This window comes from Sylvia atricapilla, chromosome 2 (genome assembly GCF_009819655.1).
Source record: "Sylvia atricapilla isolate bSylAtr1 chromosome 2, bSylAtr1.pri, whole genome shotgun sequence".
Classification (NCBI taxonomy): Eukaryota; Metazoa; Chordata; class Aves; order Passeriformes; family Sylviidae; genus Sylvia; species Sylvia atricapilla.
Window position 1 is genome coordinate 108281634 of NC_089141.1, and position 21017 is coordinate 108302650.

Below are 21017 nucleotides of genomic sequence, written 5' to 3' on the forward strand. Positions count from 1 at the left end.
AAAATCCTGTATCACTGTATCATTTTAATATAAACACTAAAATTCACACTATACAACAGCACAGCCAACCAAACTTTGAGGAGAAGTCATTTTAAGGAACAGTGTATTTCTGACACCTAAAAAGAGGTGGCAATGCCTACTGCCCTTGACCATTTTTTCAGAGAACATACAAATCATGTGGGCCAGCGAGAGCATGAAGAAGGGAAATGAAGTGCCAGGTCAGTCCATGGCTACACTTTTTTGGCTCTGCCCTAATTCCAACTTTGTGGAAAGAAGCCTGTGCTGATCCAGGAGGAACACAGCCCCTGGGACAGACTTGCAGGCTGTGCCCCTACAAAGGCTTCCCTTACAGAATTTAAGACACTTTTCCTCACTGCACGAGCCACTGATTTGCTCTTGAAACTCCTTGTGATGAAATGAAGGACCCAAAAGCATTTAATTGTTGAACACATAAAAGGAAGTATATTTAAAATAAAAAAAATTGGTCAGACTGTAGAGTCAATTACCATTTTTAAAGGAATTTACAGGGCTGTTGTAGATGAGTCTTTTGGAATAGTCAGTTTATCGCAATGTCTAAACTGGTTTCTTCATTGCACAGTATTTTCTTTTAAAATGTGTGCATCTTTAAACAATTACATACATATTAAAAATCAGCATTTCTTTGCTTCAACTTAATTAAAACGTTAATACTCTCAGACAACACAGATCTGAAATGGTGAAACCAGTAATTGCCCCCTCCCACCTTACAACAAATTAAATTGAGACAAAATTACAAACACATTTCACTACATGATTATTATTAATAAAAATCAGTTTTTCTTTTTTTTTTTTCCTTTTTTTTTATAAAGTTGCCCAAAATGCAAGGGATGTGCATAGGTTTACAACTTAGTCAGAATAATATTTTGCTTTATTCCCTTGGGTACGTGTTCCCATGAACGGAATGTACTTTGCTGTAGATTACAGGTTTTATCAACACAGATACACCAACGGCATGAACGCTTGCGACTGTCCACATGCATTAAGAGTCAAGACCCAATTTCAAATTTCTAAAACTTTTACAGAGTTCTTCAAAGAGACAGTATCACATTATCTGGATGTTACACAAATGTACTTAAAAATACTATCCTAGGAGAGGAAAAAAAAAAAAAAAAAAGCGCGCGAGGAAAAAAAGGCCTTTAAAAATTTATGAATTTGTTTCGTAACCACTAGACTAATTACTTCAAATAAATAAAAGAAAGCAAAGTATTCCAATCCATAAAATCAGACTCTAAAAAGAATGTAGTGTTCCACCCCCAAGTTAAGGTAACAGAATCATATTATTATTACTATTAAAATAGATTATAGAAAGCAGCATCTATTTTGTGCAGTTTTTAGGGGCCCTTGAAATAAAAAGCTATGATTTCCAAAAATATAACATTCCAAAGGACTGAATAATACATATATTTAAAGATACATTTCATTAAAGTTTAGGAGAAATGATTAAAAAAAAGATACTGTCTCTTTAAATTAGTGTTTCATCTTTCTCTCCCCCTCCTCCTATCTATTCGGACATGACAATAATTATATTTTAGGTCACACTACATCTAGGTAGTCTCTAGGGGCCAAGACCTGTTGACACAAGGTCAATAACGAAGAGGTTTTCCATGTATGAGGTGGTTCCCAGTAATGACAGATTTTTTTTTTCTTGTTTTTTTCTTTTTCTCCTCAATTCTCTCATTCCCGGTCTAGTAGACCCAGGAGACCGGGACCCACTGGGAGGCTGTACACACGAGCTCAATGGCTTCCTCCAGGTGCCTGATGGTTTCATCAATCTCATTGTTGATAATTGTAAGGTCAAAGTAGTGTGCATATGTTCTCTGTAAGATTTCTGACTCCTTCTGCAGGCGCTGAAGGGATTCATCCTGTTGGGTGGCCAGGAGAGAAAACGGGAGAAAAGAAAAGTTGGATCGTTTCGTGCCCTTCCACAACAACATCTCAGCTGAGAGGGGAATGGGCAAAAAGGCCTCAGGGAGTCAAGGTGTTGTGGCTCTCCCACCTACAGCTATGGGAATCACATGGGAGAAAGGGCACAGTTTCCCTCTGGGAGCTGACACTCAAACAGCACTCGGTTATGGACATTCTTGGAGACAAAACACAGCTCTAGAGTTAATAAAAAGCAAGGCAGAGGATTGGAAGCTTGGAAAAGCAGCAATGGAGATCACATGTGAATAAATCAGACATGGTGCACAAGCATTGGGCCGATGTTCCAGTGAGAACATGAGGAACAGAAGGGGAGAGGCTGTCAGCCAGTTTTGGTAATGTTTTCTGTTCGACACCAATCTTCTGGGTCTGCTTCCTTTAATGACAATTCAGTGATAAGGAAGTTCTCACTCTGCATCACTCCTCTGTGGTTTCTATCTCAGAGCAGGGCATTGCCAGCCCCTCTCCGTGGGAGCTCCTGGAGATGAACCAGGCAGCCTGGACATCAGAACTTTGGTTAGCAAGGTCTGCCTGCCTGAGGGAGGTGGATACAAAAAACTTCTTCCCAGGGCTCTGCAGCAATTATAAGTTTGAATTCTCTTCCTGCAAATTTCCTTATGAATTAAAAAAAACCCCCAACAAACCCATTTGCTGCTTGCAGGAAACTTGAAATAGCCACAGGAAAGCAATCAAGTCTTTCCTGTCCCACAGGTTTGGGGTGAATGTGGTGCAAAATGAGTCCTGCTGCTCTGCAGTATCCATAGGCTCAATGACTAATCTACTTGATCAATCAGCTGGGATACACTTTTTTAAACTCTAAAAGCAGAGTTTTAGGCTGAAGAAGTACAGACACAGTACCGTGTGCAGTGTCTGTTTCCAGAATAATTTCTAGTGAAAAAGCTCACAGGTTTTTTCACGAGAAACGATACTGGAAACAGATTTTTATCTGGCTGTTAAGATGACTTCCACCTTTATTTTATTTCTGCTTCAGCTTCCCAAGTATTTGTAATTACAAGGAACTGTGGAACAACAGCTTTCAGGTCCCCTCAAGGAAACAACCTGCTCTGAGACAGTTCTCCTTCCCTGCAGCAACGAAACCAACCACTTCTGGAGGAGAAGTTCTCTGCCAAAGTTACAGTTCTGCTTCTCTCCTGAAGCTGCAGCCTCAAGTGAGGAGGGGGCTGTGTGCTGTGGTTGTCTTCACTTGAAAATTATTACAAATTTCATTCCAAGTCAGGGGAATATTGCTCACATGCATTTCTGTACAAGGGATGTTCCCTGTACGGGCCATTTTGCACCACCATCAGCAACTCCTGGAACTTCTGTAGAAAATTCCAGTGTGTGCAGGTTTAATTTATGCTATTAACAAACAGAACAATATGGATCAATACTAGTATTAAATATTTTTGTGGAATATTTCATATGGCCCAGTGTCTTAAAGCCAAAACCCTAGTTAGGTAAACTTCCAACTTCTCATGGATTCCAAAAGAGACATCAATTTTTATCAGCTGAGCATCAAGCCTTTCCTGCTTAAATTAACCTACAAAGGAATGCCAGCAGAATGTCCTGCACAGTATTTTCAGTGCTTTAAATGTATCCAGCTAAGATTAATGTTGTATTTATAGTCTGTCTTGTCCAAGTTATACTACACCTTGAAAAGAGTTTTGATTTCATCACACAGGGCTAACAGTACCTGAAAAGCCCCTGGAAGCCTTAAAACTGTGAAGCCCTTATGCAGATTTTGAATTATTATTCAGATTTCCCGTTGATGTTACTTTTACCTACAGGTATGGACTTTTCTCACTAGAGCATCTATCTTACTGTGACTGACAATGAAAATCTGCAAATCTCACACCTATTTCATCTTAAAAAAAGACAACTGGTTAAGTCTACCCTGCACACACAGATTCCACAAAACTAAATGTTTCAAGAATTCATTAAATTTCAGTATTTTTGTGACTTAGCTTCTCCTAGATCCAACTTTACTGGGATTAAAGTGGTCTGTATTTTGCAATATCTAAATTTCCCAGCCTGTTGGAAATGTAAATCATTAATTCTTTCACATACTTTTATCGGCATGTGAAAGTAATAAGTTTGGGATAGGCCACAAGTTTCAAATATGTTCAAACTTTCCTAAGCTCAGCAAAAGGAAAAGAGACCAAAGTTTTTGATTTCTCTTTCATTCTGGGACTAAATTTCAAAAGGAAATTCTTCAGCAGTTGGGCTCTCAACAGTGTAGCACAACTCTCTCTTTCTTCTTCAAGAAAGAAGATATTTATCAAAATGTTCAGCAAGCTTCAGACAAACAAATGGCCACAACTTCAGAAATTTAACATTTGTGAGCACAACATCTGCCTTTCTTTCTTCCCCCAGCTCTTGTGCAATAGGAATTTCATGTTGGTCCAGTTGCAGTGTGTCCATTATTGGATCAGACTTTTTCTTCCTAATTCAATTCACATTCCTAATCTCTCCTTTTCCACCATAGCTGAAAGGAGTGAAACATGGCTTTATCCATGAAATACCCCCATGGACATAAAGGCCACCAGGGGCATCTTCACCCTCTGAGGGCTGGGTTTTTTTGGCCTGAAAGTGCATAGGACAAAGAGCTGCCACTTGTGGCAATCAAAGCCCGGCCCAAAAAATGACTAATCTTCTCTTCTAAGGCTGTGGACAATGTGTAAACACCATCAGCCTTTGCCAGTTTTGCTTCAACAGAAAGAAATTCTCAATTTAAACAGCTGGTGAGCTCCACACTTCCTAAGAAAAATTCCTTTTATTCTTTGGCTGTAAGAAGGGAGGAAGCACAGCTAAAAGTCTGAAGCATTTGTCTCAATAAGGTTTACATCAAACAAATGGAGCCTGTGATCCATTTGCTGCTGTCTGGGCAATGGAGGCAGAACAGCTGGTGCAAAGAGGAACTACCCCAGAGTTTTCTGATGCACTCTCCTCTCTCTGTTTTAGCACAACAATCATCTCACTGAAGCCTCCTCTGTGATCAGAGAGGTGGGTGCACTCTGGGACATTCCCTGAGTGATTTAAATTGGTCTTGTGCTTTGCAGGGCTGCTCACTCTACACTGAGTGTAGCTGCTCAGTGCATTGCTACACTCACTGGAAAGGATAATATTTTGTCTTCTGACTCTTGCTGTGTGGGCCTCGATTACTGAGACATTTTGTGAGGTCTTTGACAGGCTAAAGTGTCTCAAGAGAGACATTGTTAGGGTCAGGCCTCTGCACTGATTTTACCACAGTGTTCAGACACATATCTGTAAGAGCAGAAATTTTACTCCATAGCCTCTTTTTTCACTATCAGGTAATTTTAGTGCAGATATCAAAAATCATTATTACATTAAATTTTGACTCCAATGGCAAAAGTAATGTTGAATGGGAACAAGCATATCTACATTCTAGAACTACTGCAATAACCAGGACTACCTTGTGAGCCCCTAGCTGGTACTTACAGGCAGTTTTCTGCACCATTTTGGCAGCTATGTACAATTAGTACGAATGCAGGAAAATGAAAAGAAAAGCAAAGATGAAATTTAAGAAAACATGGGGAGGGAAAAAAGGACAGTCATTTACAGAAGTGTTCTCAAAAAGCTCAAGTAAAATAAAACGAGGCAGGGCAAGAGGATCAACAGAAAAGGACACTCATTATGCAAATGAACTTTTCAAAAGGGAAGCATGAATGGGAAATAGGAAACACACACTCCTCTCCCTTGTTTGCTGCCTTGCAGGCTGCTACCACACAGACACACTTTGCTTATCTGCCCAGAAAACCTTGGGAAACGGGATCCTGTGTTTGGGGAAAGTCTGTTGCTATATTACCATTGCCTGCCCCTCCCATTCCTTAACTTTAATTGATTAATAAATTAGCATGTTTTGTAGGTGTGGCCTTGGCTCAGCAATTCATGTGCACAGAGGGCACAGAGACTTTTGTCACAGGAGCTTGAAATAAAGACAGGAAAGGTTTTACAGCATGAATGCAAATATTTAGAACACAATACTTTACTTCTACTAATTCTTTGGCATGAAGTATTTCCCCACCACTACTATAAAAGGAACATTTCTGTTCTCTTCCCTTGTATGAGGGAAAATGTTTTCTCCCTGATATGAACTGTCCCAAATATCTCTGTATTACATCCTCCAACTGGAAGACTAAAATTTAAGTACCACTGGCAGATGAGTGAGGTCAAGGAAAGACATCTGGGAGCTGAGACAGGTATGGTAATGCTATTTGTTTATACAAAGGAAAATTCAGTGTAGATGACACAACTCTAGTATTTTATCAATATTGTAATGATTCACAGCATCACCAGCAATTACACAGAGTGTCACTTCACTAGCATGGCAAGTTGTGCTGTGCTGGGAGATCTTTGTTTTTACACTCTTGGGTTGTACCATCAGGGTGTGGGTTCCTAAGTCACAGTGAAAGGACATAACTTAATGCTGTAAAAGTGAACAGAGCCTTCTGCCCCCTCCCATCCCTCCTTCACTGCTTGTTTAGCTTAAAAACTGACAAAATTCCAATTTAGAGCTAAAGTAGCCCACTAAAGCATCATAGTGAACGAGCAGAATGCCTCAGCTGTCCTTAAAATTCCAGCTGAGGCCAAATTTCTTCACTTTCCACTTTTGATTTGAATCATCATTCAGGGTATTTGCATTTAAATACGTTTGTCTTGCTCCTTCTTTTCCTGCAAGCCTCTGCAGTGAAGTCACAGCTTCATGCTTATGATATTGTAATTACATTTTTATAGAAACCTGCTATAGTGACATGGCTTCTGACTTTGTGTTTTGATGATCAAGGAGACATTTAGGATATTTGGAACAGATTCATGATCAAATTCAACAGATTAAATACTTTAATATCACGGTTTAAGGAAGACTGAGCAAATTAAGTGTTTGTGAAAATGGAGTTTGCCTTAGTGTCAGCTAAATCCAGAATTGTTTGGTATCCTTGAAATCAGCAGCAATCTGCAGAGCAGATACCCTATAAAAACTAATGGATGGATGTGGACCTCCATGAATACTGAGCATTATTCCACAAGCAATTACCCCTTGGGTCAAAGCTGCAAATTCTTAGAGGACAGTTGTCAAAACGAATAAGTCTATTTCTGATACATATTTGCTGTGCAGGGAAAATGCTAAAGCTAAAGGTGGGATCAGTGCTGGCACTGGAACTCACAACTGAGTAATTTGTGCCAATGATTTGGAAATAGATCTCTGAGCTGGAGCAGGGAATGAAATAAAAGAATATGTACTTTTAGAATAAAGCACATGGATCCACCCTCTTGAAGCCCACATTTTCAATTATCACTTCATAAACAATAAATGTATGTCAATCAACTTAATAAAGCTGTCATTCAATTATTTTTCTGCCTCTTCATTTACAGACAAGGAAACAATTAAGAGTCTGATCTGCACATTTGAATCTCATCCTTAATTCTGTCTCTGCCAGGACATCAGATTGCAGCATGCCATACCTCATTAATGCCTGGGGTAATTGTAGGTGCAGCAATAAAAACAACAAAAGGAGCAAACTCTGCAGTTCTCAGGACCTTCAATGCCTAGGGAAAAAAATAATCAGATACTTTAGAAGAAACCTCCAACAATCAATGTGAAGTAAGTTTAGTCACACAAGCAAAAGACACAAATTCATGATCTACCAATGCTGGATTTGTTTTTAACTGAACTGGAGTCAAGACCTTAATAATACAGACACCTAACTTTTTCTATTATTTTACTTTTTTGGTGGTCAAAACATATATTTATCCTTAATTAAAGTGAGTTTATGAGACAGTAAAAGCTTTAGCATTTTCAGAGTGCCTTTCCCCATACAGTCTCAGAGTGTGGAATTCTGTTAACATTTAAACTGAATGATGAAACACCATGTAAAAAAATTCAGCCATGCCATAAATAGGTAAAAGACCCAACTGTGTCTTGGAATATTGATTAGAATATAAATTTCATTATTGCAAAATTATTATTAAAAAAACCCAAAATGTGACGTGAGAAGTCTGAAGTGCTTAAAAATGGAGCATAGCACTAAATGCAGTAAATACAGCTCCACTCTCCTGAACCAAATCTGTGCGAAAGAGAAAAGTTCTCATTGCAGAGCTGCCTTCATGAACTGAGTGACACAGAGCTGCCAGATGTGAAACTCTGTCACAGATCCCAGCTCGACTGCAGTGCAGGACAGTAGGTTAAACACCTCAGCTGAACTCAAAGGGATGGACAAGATAAAGTCAGATTACTAAAGGTCACTCTGGTTTTGCTCTTTCGATTTCCTGTCTTCTCCAAAGCTTCTTCTTTTCAAAGAAACCCACAAAACAAATCCCCCCACAATTCACCCTTCCCCTGAGCTAAATAAAAGGTTTTTATCTCTGCTGCTGGTAACCCACCAAGAGGAACCACCTCTGCCAACCTGCTCCAAACAAGAGACACACCCCATAAGTGAAATGCAAGAAACCCATAAAACTAACAGTGCCTGAGGGAAAACAGGCAAGTGGTGTCAGACAACCAGGAGTAAATCCACAAACAGGTTGGCCTCAATGAGCTGAGATGGACGAATGAGGAAGCTGGTTAGGAAAGTGGCTTGCTGGACACCAGCTGGAGGAAATGTGGCAAAGGCAGCTGTTACCAAATGTAAATGCATTCTAACAAAGATTAAGATCACTTCTGAGAATTGTGCAGCTCTTGAATAATGCATACTGAAAAAGTTTAACATAAAGACTTTGCTGTTAACAGCTGCTCCATTTGAACTAACTACAAATACTGCTTTCCCTGAATGCTGTTTAATGTGGGATTTTTTTTAAAGAACACCACACCATGACAATCTGAACTGTCCTAAAAAATGTAGTCAGGTATCTAATTTCTGTTATGAAATTCTTAGAAAAGTTTGAACTTCCTGAATCCATCCAGAAAGAAGAAACAAGTCAGCAAATTTAAGTAGATAACACCGGTCACGATTTTGTCTTTCCTCCCATTTCCTTCCATCTGCTAGAATAATATAAACATCACAATTGTCTATATTCATGTTGTTTCACTTACCAAAATATATAAACAGATCCCCGTGAATTGAAAGCAATGACTACACAGATGTTTCAAAGGAAATACATCAGAATTTTCTACAGATTTTCTACAATGAATAAATAAACTATTAGTGTTTCTCGAGAGCCTGATTTTTCTTTCTTCTCTTTGTTCTTCTAACCTTATGATTACAGAATTCCACAGACTGCTATCCTCGTGGTCCAAGGACTTTTGTTTCACATCACTTTATGCAGCACTTACCTAGTGTGCAATCACTACAAACACCTCAAGAAATAAGGTTGAAGGATTTGTGACGAGTCTCATTTTTATACACTTCTGATTAGTTACCTGAGGTTCTACATCAAGTATTGCAATTAGTCCCTGCTCATGGATCTTTCGTATTGTTTCCAGTTTTGTCCCATACATTGCATCCTCATGGCTGCCATATTCCAAATATTCATTGTTTGATATATCCTGCATCATTTGGTCATGTGATACAAAGTAGTAATTTTTGCCATTTTCTTCATCTTTCTTTGGAGGTCTGGTTGTGTCTGAAAAGACAAAATATTTTAGTACAGAAGCAATGTTAGGGTTATATATTCTTTTTTCTGTTTGTTTATCCATACTTATTCACTGAATGACGACCTGTCAAATCACATATAGAGCAATGAAGTATGAGGCAGTCAGAATGACAGGCACTGGGAAAAGCAGGAGTTTGAGGGATATGTGTTGGGAAAAGCAGAAGTAGAGTCTGTAGGGTCTACTGAACTTAAAATACTTGTATTTCTTCTAAATCCTCTTCTGTCCTAAAAAACATTTCTGCATTTTCCTTTTTCTTAAATTTAAGTTTTTTAAGTGTGAAAAGGCTAAGTCTAAAAAGCAGTTTAAAAACCTGATTACCTGTGGTAAAAAGAGGTGAAACCTAATTAGGAATAACATATTTTTTGAATGAGAAGTATGGCCTACCAATCTTTCGAATTAACTGCCATGGTGTGTGACCTGATCTTTTTGATCAGGTTTTCAGTATGCAGGTAATTTCTTCATAGCACATTCTCCCAAACTCCTCACTTAATTTAAGGCCCATCTCAAAAGCTACCAGCTACACCATGGTTTTGTAAAGGAATGCAGAAAATGCATTTTTTTTTAGTCTTATAAAATCAGTGAAGTAATTTCAGTGCTTCCACAGTGCAAGAACCTACTGCAGGCAACCTAAGGCATGTTCATCATGGTATAAGTGAGTCAATTTTAAAAGCATCTGCAGATAAAGTAACTGGTTTCTGTGAAGAAAATTAAATGAGTGTCACTTCTGAGCCACGTAGGGCATTTCTGAGGTCAGTTTGAAATAGAGTGGACAGGTAGGGGCTGGATGCTCTTGTTTTGGTGTGCTTAGCTTGAGGAAAAAGGATGTATCTCTAAGAGATCATATAATGGATCTGCAATTCCTGCAGATCAATCTCTATCTCAATAGAGATAGAGATTGTCATGAATGGAAAACACCTCTGTGCTCTTCATAACAACCCACTGGCAAGCAGTGAAATTAACTGTGTTTTTTTTTACTTAGTGGCATCTCTGGAAACTTGAAGTTATGTTAGGGCAATATCAGTCCTTAAGACTTGGCCATGTAAAGCAATTAAAACACTGAAGGTTTCCTCTAAATCCAGCTCATATTTCTTCTCATGGGAATTACACACAATTAAAAAAGAGAAATCTTTTATCCTTCATTCTAAATTACCCAACACTTGGGGTAGAGAGAAGTAAGCCTAACAAGAAGTTTTGTGAAGGAACATTTGATACAAAAGTGGTGCTACTTTCCACCCTGCCCTTTGAAAAAGCCAAAGAAACACACCCAGCCCTACAGAGCTCCCAGCTTTAAGGCAGGATTTGTCTCAGCTGAGCTCAACACAGGCAGCAGAACAAAGGGGGTGTTGTCAAGGAGGACACAAACAATCCTGCAGCACACTGAAACCCGCTACTTACGAGGAATGGGGTAAGCAAATCTGTCCGGATGTTTTGTGATGAGTGTGTTTTTTATGTGTCTCCTTCCGACACCGTGTGCACCTGAGCCACAACACAAAAAAATAATTTAGAAATATTCCACCAGAAGGGCTTCAAAACCATGATGCTATGTTTGAAAAAATAAATGAAGATTACCTAGTAGGACTAGTGTTTTCCTTTTGAATGCTGGCAGCTTTACTACTTCTTCATATGTGACGAGATCTAATTGATCAAACACTAAAACACAAAAGAAAGCCCCAAAGGATAAGAAAAAAAGCACATATGAAAGGTGACAACTGCTACAAATTATAATTTTATCAAGTTTTAGACTTATAATACAAAGTAACATGTTATGGAAAATAAAACCATTCATTCCTTATGCAATTTAAACAAGAGTGGTCATTTAAAAAACTGTTACGAGCAGTAACAAAGCTACTGAGGTGCTCAGCAAAATTTGCATGTCCCTTCATGCAGTGTTCAGCAGACCACAAAAATCAGCTCTAACAGCATGCCATTCACGTTCGCATTCCTAAGAAATAGCAATACTAAAGAAAAATCTGTAGACAGTGACTGACATGAATACAATATGAGAACATCTATTTACACTGAAGATAGGGATACTTTCATAATAATGTTTTAACAAGATCTATGAGAAATGCACAGAGTGTTAATACTTTGTGGTATTTATTCTTTCAAACCACACCATTTACTTGTAATTAGAGTTCTCTTTAAACACAGGTGCTAATTAAAGTGACATGCTTTTAAAACTTGTGACAGAATGAAGAATTCTAATGAAAAGTGATGGCATTACAGAAAAGAACCTCCACCATATTTAGGGAAAAATTGTAAAGGTATTATTTCAGATATCATTTCAACAGCAGTTGAAATTGGATGAATTCCATCATGCCTATCAATCTGTTGTCAATTGCCAGGGAATATAATGATTGACAAATCAAGTTTTGTTCATTAATAACAGCTTTTTCCTCCTGTGCCCAGTGACACATCATCTCTGGTGACTCCTGCTGAATTCTAATGAAAGAAGCAGCCAGGAGGTAGTTATTTATATTTGTAAAGATTACAGCAGCCAGCAACCGTGGAGCAGAATGACGAACAAGAGTTTTCAGTTCTGTATTTTTGCATGCTATGAAAAGGAGGGAGGAGAGACTCCAACCAAACTATGGAGTCTCTGAGTATTTCCAAGTATTAAGTGGTATTTCCACCTCAGACATATCCACGTTTTAGGATGAGTGTGGATATATCTCAGTTTTTCAATTTGATGGCTGTCTTTTTACCTAAAAGTCCAAAGGCTTCAATTTAGTGAAACTACAAATCAGCCAATTGACACACTCAACTATTTAAGGCCTTGAAAAGATAAGGACATGAAATCTTCCCAGTCCATTTTAAGCATTTTGAATTTCATCCTCAAGTAGAATCTCTTTCAACCTTTCCCCAAATACTACAAGCAAGAATTTAGTCCTATTTTTTTTCCATTCCACAATGGAATTCTTACTCTTGTTCTTGCAACTTCACAGTATTAATAATTAGCAAATAAATAGCAAATTAATAATTCATTTCATAATAATGATCTACAACACACTAAACAACTTTACCATGCTAACCATCTAAGCCTGCAAGTGTCTTTTTCCAATGAAAATTAATAATAGTAATAATAAAAATAAAAAAATCAATCCTTTTTTCTCTTCTTGAACAAAACCATGTTATGTTAGATACAAACAACAGGAACAAACATCAGAAAGGACACATATTAATGTCTTTATCACAAAGTAGTAGTATGGAGATGTGTCTCAGTCTACATGGATTTAACTAATGGTTGTGGGGTTCTCAAATGCAAAAGAAAAATGAATAATTTCTTAATATACAAAGATAGGAGGAATAGAGGGCACACTTAAAGACTGAACTTCAATGCTTCTGTGTTACTAGCTATTAAAAGAAAAGGAGTTCTTGAAAGGAAACAGCAAGAAGCAAATAAAGAGGCATTGTCACTTGACAGGTTACTTACATGCACAGAGGCCATTGGGAGTAAGACAGCATGAAAAATGTACAGGGGTCATTGAGATATGGCTTGTAATATATTAGTAAAATAAAAAGTATATGCACAAAATAAACTTTACCATGCAATAGTCTAAACACAAGGCAAATAAATCACATTAAGAAATGATAAACATATTTTATAAAAGCTTGGCAATTTTCTACATTATGCATAATATAGAGCATAGTTCTGGTATGTTCTGTTCTTTTCTGAAGCCCTGCAATAACAATCTTTCAGCAAAATAAATAAAAAATATATCTGGATATCACTGCAGCATATCTCTAGAGCATTTATAAAAATGTCAACGAATCTAATAGTGGAAAAGATATTTCATTTTTTTTTTCTGTGGGCTTTGGTTTAAAACTGACTTTATACTGATGAAACATATCATAATGAAATTGCCTAATACTCTAATATGAAGCATGGAGGAAAGAACAACAGGATTGTATTTTTCTTGTAAAGAAGAATGTATTTGCTTATAATTCTGAAACTAACTCAAATAATTTCCTGTTTACTTCATAAAGTATGTCTGATTTGCAGAATAATCTCGTTTCTGCTTCCAGTAATAATATTTCATATACCACACCAGCTCTCAAATCATTTGCTGGCCACACAAATCTGAATTGACTATGAATTATTTTACTGGGTGATTTCTCAGCACTCCAGTTCAGTCTCACCTCTAAGAGAAAAATAACAACACAAGTCCAAATAGATTACACACTGCTGATCAATTTATTTACTAGGATGCAAGAGAAATAAATTCTACTTTCCTGTAAGAGCGACATTTTGACAATGATTATACTTGTTTTGGGTCCAGCAGAAGAAAAGATCTGATTTTTATTCTGAAACAGAAGCACTGAAAGGTTGTAAGTGTTGCCCTATTTCTGACTAACAATCCTGGATGTGACAGAGCACTTTGAGGAATGTAAATTCAGTGTCACCTCATTTAAACAAGAACTCACATGAGCACCAAAGCAATCTGTAGTACTCATATATTGAATAACTTATATTTGGTGTCATTCTCTGCAATATTAGTGGCATCACCTTCAGTACCTCAGGGACACTAAGATCAAGAACACTTCTAGGAGAAATCTTGATTTCCATCTGTGCTTACACTGACTTTTTGACTTCAGGGAAAGAGGAAGTTGTACTCTGAAAGGAACAATTTTTTTTATGGTCATTATCATAATTTTTAATCTCTGTATTTCTAATTTTTTGGCAAACACTTGTTCTGCTATAAAGCAAATAAAGGTGTAACACTGCTGGTGAAGGCAGGTGAGCTGTGTGAATCAAAGAGTCATCAACCTACTCTGAAATGTCTCCCTATGTCAAGACTGCAAAGTCGAGATTCCTTTCAGGAATTTAACTGATAGGAAATCTTTGAGCCAGTTCTGCCTGCTCCTTCTCCTTCCCTGGCTATCCTTCCTTTAGCTCACTCCCTTGTAGCAGGCCCTGCTCACTCACATGGACATTTTTAGTTCTGTATTTGCACTGAGAGCTGCATTAAGAAATGTATCTGCCCTGAAGAAAAAAAACATTCATTTTTTTGGGGTTGTTCTTGATCCAGTTCACACCATGGCCACAACTGAAGGGAGGAGCAAGGCTCTGGGAATGTGTGCTGGGAGCAGTTGATATCAGTATTGTGAAAGACTCTGCCTCATAAAATCCAGTTTACTCTCCACAGCTTTTGTTATAATTATTAAAATGTGGCTGAGTGCTACTGCAATGAAGGGGAAACATTATAACAAGCAGGGTGTTACACCAGAAAAAGCAAGAAACCTACTTAAAGCTTTCAATCCCTGCTTATGAGAGCTTTCAGGGTAACAAATAGTTTTATATTCACCTGTGCAGCGCTGAATTTAAAGAGTATAAACAACAATTACTGTCCTTTAACTTTCTTAGAATTTACTTTCAAACTGCTTTTAAGGAAAAGGAAATATTCTGTACTAGTAACATATTATGAGCTCTGATACTGCACACATTGTGCAGGTAAAGACAAATACATGAAAATATAGATTTATATTGTTTAATTGGTGTGTTCAAGAATGCAAGCGAAAAAAACCCCAGAAATTAATGTAATATAAAATACTTTCATTACACTGCTTGGATAGGTATCTATTCTAATTCTAATAAAAATCTCTGCAAGTCTCTCAGGAGACCACAACAACAAAAGCATCACAGAATGTGCTATCAATGCAGAAGCAACAGAAAAGTGTTGAAAAGCAGTTTCAGCATATTAAGTATTTTATATTAAAAAAACAAAAGAAGCAAATTCAGCTCATAAATGACAGGGTCTGTCTTATTTACTACTACAGCTAATGAATTCTGCTTGACAAGGATCTCTTACCCTACACTTCTAAAATTTTCTAAAACAATTCATTTTTCAGCAATCTAAACAGAAGCCCCAAACTGAGGATTCAGGCAGAAATCACTGCAAGGAGGATAAACCTCCACAGCTGGGTCTATTTGGTAACTGTAAAATAACACACTGACTATGCAATGGCTCTTACTCCACTTCCAGCTGTACCACTTCAACAAAAATGCTCTTTCATGATGTTTGCACATATGTAATCTGTAACTATAAATACATATTAACCAGGATGCTACAGAACCTTGCCTTCTGTAGAGCACAGTACAGTTATATAGGTTGCAAAAATCATATCCTGTTTGTTTCTAATGCTGCTTTAAACATAAACCCCCAAACAATCTAAGCCTCTATCAGGATAAACTATGATGCACTGATGTTGTGGCAGCTTGCCTCTCACTGACAAAGCTCTAAGCTTAAATAGCAAAGAACAAGCAGAGTAATGTTGGCGTAATTAGAATTTTACTTATATTTTCCTAAGTAACTCATTAGCTTTATATAATAGTGCCAGCTGAACAATTAATGGCAAGGTTTAAAACTGCAAAAAATGTAACCTGTTACAGATACCTGCATTTTTTGTTCATACCTGCATTGTGCTTTGCCAAATATTTGTCTTTGTACTGCTTTTTTTTCTTTCCAAACCAAGTACAGCTGGCCTGCTGCTCCTGTTTGGTCTTCTCCATGGCAATACAAGCAACTCGCCTGACATAAGGAGGAGAAAAAACATTTTCTGTTGTAATCAAAGATCTTTAAAAAGCTGCACAGAACGAATTAGAAAAGCAAGATTTTTTTTTTATGGAACATGAATACAGTAAAACTTTTAAAAACATTTTTTAATGACTTCAAAGAACATATATGCAGGGGTATTTTGATGTAAGAATATTTTCTTAGATGATGGAAGCTCACAGAGGAAGTGAGCATGGCAGGAAGGGCAGCTCCTGGAATGAATCCAGAGCACTCTGCAGCAGATCAGAATGGAAGAGCACAAGGTCTGGAATTTACACCATGGTGTAAATTACTGCAGAGCAAGTGGTGCTGTGCTGGGGGACAGTTTGGAAGTTGATCTTTAGGGTGAAGCCCTGCAAGGGACCCTGCTGCAATGTGCACCCGTGCCTCCCTGACATCAGGGCTTGCACAGAGCTCAGGAGGTGGTGAAGCTCGTCTGCCTCTGTCTCCTGGCAAAATCTCCCTCAGCCAGTCCAGGAGGCACAGGAGCTGTGGGGAACTCCAGTTCTTTTCTGTAGCAAACCCCGTATGAAGTATTTTTGGAAACATTTCCCACGTAGATAAACTGTACTGAGTTATGGCCATACCTCCCAAGGCCCAGGACTCTCTGGATAGAATTTGTGCTAATACATTTGAATTTTTTTTTCCAAACAGCTCCTGCAAGAGGCTGTTTAAAGGCTCGGCACTGCTCAGTGCCATTGCTGTTCATTGAACCTGCCACTGGCACTGTGATTTTGTTCTGCTTTTTGACATTCACACGAGAAATGAAAAGGAAAGAAAACCCTAAAACTCCCTCGATGACCTTGCTGCTTGACAACTTGCTAAAGCCCTATTCCTGCAGCACCTGCATGTAAACAAGTCATTTCTACTTTTTCATTTTTCATTTCTACAAGTCATTTCATTTCTACTAATGAAATCCCTGATTAGAAGCTGAAAGAGAAATTGATTTGACCCTCTTAAATAACCAATTTGCATGTAGCCATCTTCAATCCTAGTTTCCTACAATGAGGAAAAAAATCAATATCACACAAATTGAGTAAATATATAGATATAGAAAAAAAGAAGAAAGAAAAAGAAAAAAGAATTCCAAGGCTAGATATACAACAATGAAAGTATGAAAGACACAAATACAAATCAAAACTAAGTTCATTTTTACATAAAATTTAAGTCATACCATTCCTGAAGTTCAGGAGAAGGAATAAGACCTGCAGTACCATTTTTGGAGTTCTCAAGTTTACCCTGCCACCAGTTATGATCATCTTTGCTAATGATTTGGATAATATCACCAACTCGGAATCTGATGCCAGCTTCTTTGCAAGGAATGAGGTCATCCTTTGCTGGATCATATTCAAATTGTGCTCTTACATAGATCTACCAAAAAGAAGAAAAAAACCAGAGTTTATAAGAGACACTGCAATATCATTATTGGTATGGTATTCAGAGTTAACAGGTGAAAATCTGATCTGTGAATGCAGCTACACATATTGGTTGCAACAAGCAAAGAAAGAAACAAAAAAAGGAAGGTGCCAAAGCGTAAGTGATAGTTGAAAATGAACATGCTCCATCCAGCAAATGATGGAGACATATGATGTTATTTCAACAGCTCATGGTTGCTACATTCTATAGAACCTGAACAGCAAAAATGTAATAGACTCATGGAGCCCCTCAAACAGTTACTAACTATCACAAATCATTACAGAACACAAGCCAGCACCTTACAACTCAATCTGTAATGTACTTTCCAACTGAAGTCCCATGGTATGTTTTAAAAATTTCTATGACAGGAAATTTTACTGGACATTATAAAGGACTTTGGCTTTATTAGTGATCTTGAGAATGGGAATTTTTAAGATTCCAGACATTAAAAAAAAATCTTTTTTTGGAAGTCCTGTATTGTAACTATCACAGAGTTACTCAGAAGGAATGTGGAAATTCTCTGTATGGGTTTTTCAGTATAAGTCTGCTCCAGTGTAATAAAATTCATAATTTGAGCAAGTTATTCTTTAAGGAACACAAACAGAAAGAATCCAGACTCTGACTTCACAATTTAAAAGATTATACCAATCCTTTCCTTGTGTGTTACTGAGGTCTCAACCCTAGGAAATAAAAGTCATCTCCAGTTTTGGCTGCTAATTGGAGCCCTGATGCACCCAAGGATCTTAAAATCAAAACTGTCATGCTCTAGATGGGTAATTTCTACAGTTCATGAACTTCAAACATCACCCTACAGCATCTCAGCCAGCCTTGTAGAAACACACTGCTGATTTTCCTACTAAGAATGGACTACATTTTAAAATCTCCAACAATTAAATTGCAATGTAATATCCTTCTTAGAAACTGTAACAATCACTTTTCAACTCTGCTCAGATTCTGCTCAATAATAGCTGTAACTATGCAGTGTTAGCACTATTCATGGCACTTAAAGAAGTAATCCAATCTGCACCTCGACATACGAATAAAATTAACTTAAAATGGCTAATCACTTTTCTCTCACATCTGATGTATTTTTATTGGTTGCAGTGAGAGCATCAGATGACAACACCAATACAGAACTCAACTTTTAATGCATTAAATCTGACCCTTGCTCTGCTGTGCATTTGAGTTTAAAAAAGCAACTCAACTTCTTTTAATTACTTGAGAAACAGGATATTTTGAAACCAATTATGTTTACTTAGTAATTTGCTTTCCATGAACTAATCAATATTGAGCCAGTCCCTTATTTTGCCTGAAGCTTATTCATATAGATCTAGAAACATCAGCAGTATTTTTACTATCTAGAAACTTCCCTGATTTTCAAGTCCCTGCTCCAGTTTGGGCCATTACCCACCATATATTGGCAGTTCACGGAACATAACAGACTTCCTTACACATAAAAATATATCTTTTAGCCAAGCCCTCACTGTTTTCCAGGATGACAAGAAAAATATGCTGGTTCAATGGGAAAAATCAGGTAATTATAAATGGTGTGAGCAAGAGAAACACCATTATTTTGATACTGCCTTGAACAAAGTTTCTTCTCCTAGGGAAAAAAACCCTTATGGAAACCTAATATAAATGTTTGGAAGGTCTTTCATGGAGCCATTTCAGGTTTACATTCAGGCAGCTTCAGAAGAAAATAGGAAGCTGAAAGAAACACAGAGAGCTTTGAAAATGGGAAGTGAAGTGAGGGCAAACCATTCTTGTAATACAAGTTCCAGCCAACTCAACCAGACAGCAGAATAAAAAGATTCTCGAAGACAAGAGTTAATGTAGCTGATTGACTTCTTGAATGGAATTGCAAGAGGTATTATAAAAATTCCTGGTAGAGAAGGAGGCTAATGATTTATACAGTTAAAAATTCAGAGATAGATTCTGGAAAGACTAAAAATAACTGGAGCAGTTCCTGGAGATGGATCACAAATCACTTGACAGTATGTGTTCATTTGAAGGCTGCAGTAAAAGAACAAAAAATCTTAAAATTGCAAAGAGAAAGATAAGGAATCCTCTGAAGAGCCCTATGTGCTTTCTTGGAACTTTCTGGAGAGAAAAGATCTTTCTTTGGTCTGTGCTGACTTGCACAACCACCAGGTCAAAGTTACAAAGTTAAGGGAGGTTATTAAATATGGGACTTAGGACTGAAATTTTAAGAGGCCATCTTCATATTTACCAAATCTCTGCAGAAACTGTCCTCAATGTCTTTCTTTGCAAAATTTCATTAATGCTAATAGTTAGTTTCAGCATTTACAATCTTTGTCAGCACAATATTTCGGAGTTTTAGAGACCTGTTTTACTTGTCACCATTCCAGCTAAAATAGAAATTTGAGCTTTTCTCTAAGATTAAAACCTGCAGATCACTGCAAAACAGGAAGTCTATTAATACATTTTGAACTAAATCAGTATCTCCAGTTAGATTCACTATGACTTTCTAACTCTCACACATGTGGACACATGAAAAAAAAAAAAAAAAGCTATTTTGAATTAGCCACAAACAAATGAGTTAAAAAGAAAAATGAAAAAAAAAACGGAACAATATTTTCAAGCTTTAATGTTTTAGTCCAGCACATACAGAATATGAGGGGGGAAAAGGTAAGAAGGGATGTTTGCTAGCAGCTAAGTTTACAAAAATTCCCATGGAGGATATCTATTCACCTGTCGTCCTTTTGGTTGTGTTGTCGATGGCAAGTCCTGCAGAATAAAGTCAACCCAGGAGAAGAAATTTTCATTTTACTTTTTAAGGGTACATAAACACTATTTGTTAGTGATTCATACTACATTACAGTAAAATAGTAAGTTAGACAAAAAGTATAAAGCATTGACCCGTGTTTAGATATAACTTTTTTCTTAAAGAAAAGTCAAACCCAGGCTGTTTAGCAGCAAGCTGAAGAAAGCAGGTAAAAAGTTTAAGCAGATAGAGAATGTGCTTTTTAATAAATAATTCAGCATCTTCAACACAAAAGCACCACCAAGTGAAAGAGGCTCTTTATGTGAATGCCTTTTCCACTTAAGTATCAAGTTTTGCTTTTAAAAGAGAGGCTATTATAAATATAAAACCCCCTATGATTAAAAATGTATAATGTGATCAATTGTGCTGAGAATTAAGATTACAACTACTTTCATGTTATAAATTTAATCCACAGAAATGTCTTAAATTTTTCATTCACACAATTATTTTTCATTCTACTAATTAATAAGCACGTTACCTTGTGGCAAATAATGTCTAAGTTGCAATTTTTATTAATAGTTCAAGAAATAGTTACTTGGTTTTGGCTTTTTTGTTTTTGTTTTTAGCTAGTCCCATGAACTCATGATATTGACAGCACTCACTGAAGAAACTTGTGTGTAGTTACTACATTGGTGCAAACAACAACAAATGATCAACGACACGAATTTTAACAATTAATGTACTTTAGGAAGAA

The 21017-nt window shown here is 37.2% G+C and overlaps 1 protein-coding gene across 8 annotated transcripts in view; it reads right to left on the minus strand.

The window, feature by feature from the left end:
- Positions 1-434: 434 nt before the first annotated feature.
- The window catches only part of CASK (calcium/calmodulin dependent serine protein kinase), a 189058-nt gene continuing 168475 nt past the window's right edge, over positions 435-21017 (minus strand). For 2 of the 8 annotated variants that reach the window (XM_066314063.1, XM_066314068.1), the window contains 8 exons: positions 20251-20286; positions 17297-17493; positions 15983-16098; positions 11138-11203; positions 10964-11044; positions 9335-9537; positions 7441-7524; positions 435-1901 (listed from right to left, as the gene is read on the minus strand). In XM_066314063.1, coding sequence (XP_066170160.1) covers positions 1725-1901; positions 7441-7524; positions 9335-9537; positions 10964-11044; positions 11138-11203; positions 15983-16098; positions 17297-17493; positions 20251-20286 — 960 coding nt within the window. In that variant the 3' untranslated portion in view covers positions 435-1724. Of the gene's footprint in view, positions 1902-7440; positions 7525-9334; positions 9538-10963; positions 11045-11137; positions 11219-15982; positions 16099-17296; positions 17494-20250; positions 20287-21017 lie in introns of all 8 variants that reach the window. The other 6 variants (XM_066314062.1, XM_066314067.1, XM_066314066.1 and 3 more) reach the window with 3 other exon arrangements.